This window comes from Piliocolobus tephrosceles, chromosome 6, assembly GCF_002776525.5.
Source record: "Piliocolobus tephrosceles isolate RC106 chromosome 6, ASM277652v3, whole genome shotgun sequence".
NCBI classification, from domain to species: domain Eukaryota; kingdom Metazoa; phylum Chordata; class Mammalia; order Primates; family Cercopithecidae; genus Piliocolobus; species Piliocolobus tephrosceles.
The window spans coordinates 136,347,117-136,350,358 of NC_045439.1; the positions used below are offsets into that span (position 1 = coordinate 136,347,117).

Here is a 3,242-nt window from a genome sequence, read left to right on the forward strand (position 1 = left end):
CAGGTACATTTCTCTGTCTCCCTGTACCTGAAAGCTGCAGTTAGGATCATAGTGATAGAACAGACTGCACCCCTAAATTAATGTCAGCACCTCATTTAATGTTGGCATGGCTTTGTGTTTCTGCAACATCCTGAGTCGAGTAGTGAGCTACCGTCCATTAGTTGAATGTCTGCCGTGTGTCAGCCACTGCACTGAGCGCTTTGACTAGACAGCTCCTTCTTCCATCACCCCCTCTGAAGCTGGTGTTATTTATGCCCATTTTATGACCTTCATCAGCTTCAGTGGCAGCAGATCAAGGTCAAGCTTAGAGGCTTCCTTCACCACTCTGGAACCTGAGGGCTTGAGTTTAAATCCCAGCTAAACCACTTCCTAGGTTTTTGGTCTTGGGCAAGTTTATCAACCTTTTGCTTCAGTTTCCTCCTCTGCAGAGTGAGAATAATAATAATGCCAACCTCAAATGGGTAGCTATGAGAATTAAATGACCTAGCCCATGTAAAGCATCTAGTTAGTGCTCAGTGAACATGTCCTGCTCTTTTCTGGTCATCCTCCGACCCTTTTTCTGTTTCTGTCATCCTCTGGCCCTTCACTGTGTACCTCTCAGAGGCTATTCAAGGTAAGGGTTTGCTCATTACCAGCCCTGGCTGACTCTCATAAGATGCCTCTTCCAGTACCTCTCTACGCTTCTGCAGTTGAATTCGTAATCTGTACGCACATGAGCTACACAGAATATCTGCTTTGGGTCAAGGATGTGTCCATGGAAAACAAGAGAGGAAAGCCAGTCACCCAAAGTAGCCGCCACGGAAACACCAATGCAGTGAGGCTCTGGTGTCCTGCCCAGTGGTCCAAATGCCCAAATCAGCCACCTGGCCCCTAGTTTCTTGCCTGGAGAACCTGGGTGATATGCAAAGTATTTACCAACACAGAGGGACCCGAACCAATCAGAATGGACCTTGGCCACAGTGCTGGAGCATGGGGCACATGGAGGGCTTAGAGCCATTGCTTTTGACCACCTGGCAAGGAAGCATTTGAACAATTGGCATTGCTACACAGGTGTGCTCTGGGTCTGTATCTGCTTTGCCAGTGGGAAGAGCCAGGGTGCAGCAGTAGCCTATGAGGAGTCTGGGCTACAGGAAGCTGAGTTCTGTCTTCCTGTCACTCCTGAGTGCAGGCTCACGTTATGACAAGATGGTTGAAGGTTGATAGAATTAAGTGGCCTTCAGGGCTTTTGAGCTGAGGTGGTATTAAAAATGTTGGCTTCAGCATCAAACCATCCACTCATGAACTTTGGCATCTTAAATGAGTCTTCAATTTCTGAGAACCTTGGTTGTTTGATTGTAAAATGGGTGCAACACCCCAACAAGGGCTAGTATACAAAGCATCTCACACAGGGTTCAGGCACATAGCCTCCTTCTCCTCTTGGGGAAGTCTTGGTGTTCTTCTTATTAGGTGGGACCCCTTCCCACTCTGAGGGTCAGCTGGGTGCAAGTCTTCCTTTGAAGCATCCACACTTGTTCTTTTGTTCATGCAGCAGGAGTTTATAAAGTGCCTACTCTGTGCCAGGCACAGTTTTAGTGGTCAGGAATGCCTCAGTGAACATGCCAGACAAGGCCCCTGTCCTCACAGAGCGTGGAAGGGGAAGTAGAGAACATGGTAGACAGGCCTTTCCTCCCACTGCAAGCATGCGGCAATCCAGAGGCCTGGATGCCACTAACGCAACGGCAGTGGCAACAAAACCCACCAGACAACAGAGCCTAACTTGGAGTCAGGGAAGGAAACTCTCAGAAGCCAGAAGCAAAAGAAAGACTTCACACCATGGGCCTGAGAGGGGCTGCCATGGAAGTGGTCACAGAAGTTCAGGAACTGGGTCTGGGTCACTGGTTCCCAGCTGGGGCTGCACGTCTGTGTGACCTGGGGAGCTTCAGGAGATGCCTGGACCATACGCCAGACCAAGGAATCAGATTTCCTGAAGGCCAGGCATAGGTTTCAGGAGGTTTTAAAGCTCTTCCAGTGGTTCCTATGTCCAGCTGTGCTTGTAAAGGTCTTTGGGGTGGGGCTGGGGGGTGGGGTTCTAAAGCCTGCACAACCCTGTGTAAGGCAAGGCTCTTGAAATTCTCTGAGCGGGTCAAATGGGGACTGGAAAAATTCCACCCACTAGCTCAGCTAATGGGTAAAATTGCTGGGCATTTATCTGGAGCTGCAGAGGGTACAGTGTCACCCTTGGGAAATTCAAAGCTGGCCTGTGCCTGTTGAGAGCACCAGGGATATGGTCATATTGCTGGTCTGTTGCCAGCATCCCAGGCAGAGTCATTAACAATTACTTTGGAGGATGGCCACTTCCACCTTCCAGGGCATAGGTGACCGCTGTGGAAAACGAGTCCCCCTGGAACATCCAAGAAGGGCAGGCAGACCATAAATGAGTGAGCAGATATGTCATTGTTTCTCAGTTCTGACCATGAGCCAGGAAGATGTCCATGATCAGCTTCCAGAGATGTTGATTAAACTTGTGTGGAGTGTGACCTGAGCATTGGGATCTTTTAGGAGGGTTCTTGGGGTTGGGAACTACGAAACAAATGAGATAATTTAGTTTATGAAGACCACCTAGCAGGATAATGTGTCATATAATAGAAAGTAATTAGCTGAGGGAGACCAGGAGCAGACTCCCCAGGAGGTGACATTCAATTTGAAGCATGAAAGATGAGGCAGAGGGGGCAGACAAGGAGCTGGGAAGCAGATTTCCAGGCAGAGGGCACAATAAATGCAAAGGCCATGACACTAAAATGACAGGGAGCCAAAGGGAGGAGGGCTCAAGGTCTTGTAAGCCATGGTAAGATGCTTGGAATTTTCTTGCAAGGATGAAGGAAAGCCACTGAGGGTTTAAGCAGGGCAATGATGTGATCTGATGTTAGACAAACAGAATCCTGAAAACTCACAGCTGCATACATTTCATTTGCTTTATAACACTGAGTATCTCCACTCCCTCTACCCAATTTCTCTATCTACCTTGTCCTATATTTGCATTTTTGCAATAACTCCCTACGGGAGGTCAGTAGCTGTCTTCTCCATTTTACAGATGGAAAAATACCAGAGCCAAGTCTCATTTGTGCCCTCTAGGTTCTTGTGTGGCAGGCTTTCAGATTATCTGGTACTCCTTCCAGAGCTCCTGCCCAGAGATGGGGCACTTGTGAACACAAGATGCAGTTAACCTGTCCCGCTGTTGTTATTACAGTGAGTTATATTCTTGC

General features: G+C 48.4%; 1 protein-coding gene across 1 annotated transcript; it reads right to left on the reverse strand.

The window, feature by feature from the left end:
* Positions 1-628: 628 nt before the first annotated feature.
* Positions 629-2,012, reverse strand: LOC111548372 (uncharacterized protein C15orf32). Its single transcript, XM_023220835.1, is given in 5 exon segments — positions 629-753; positions 1,176-1,334; positions 1,337-1,402; positions 1,405-1,458; positions 1,461-2,012. Coding segments are annotated over 5 exon segments (468 nt in total). The 5' UTR covers positions 1,525-2,012.
* Between the last annotated feature and the right edge of the window lie 1,230 nt (positions 2,013-3,242).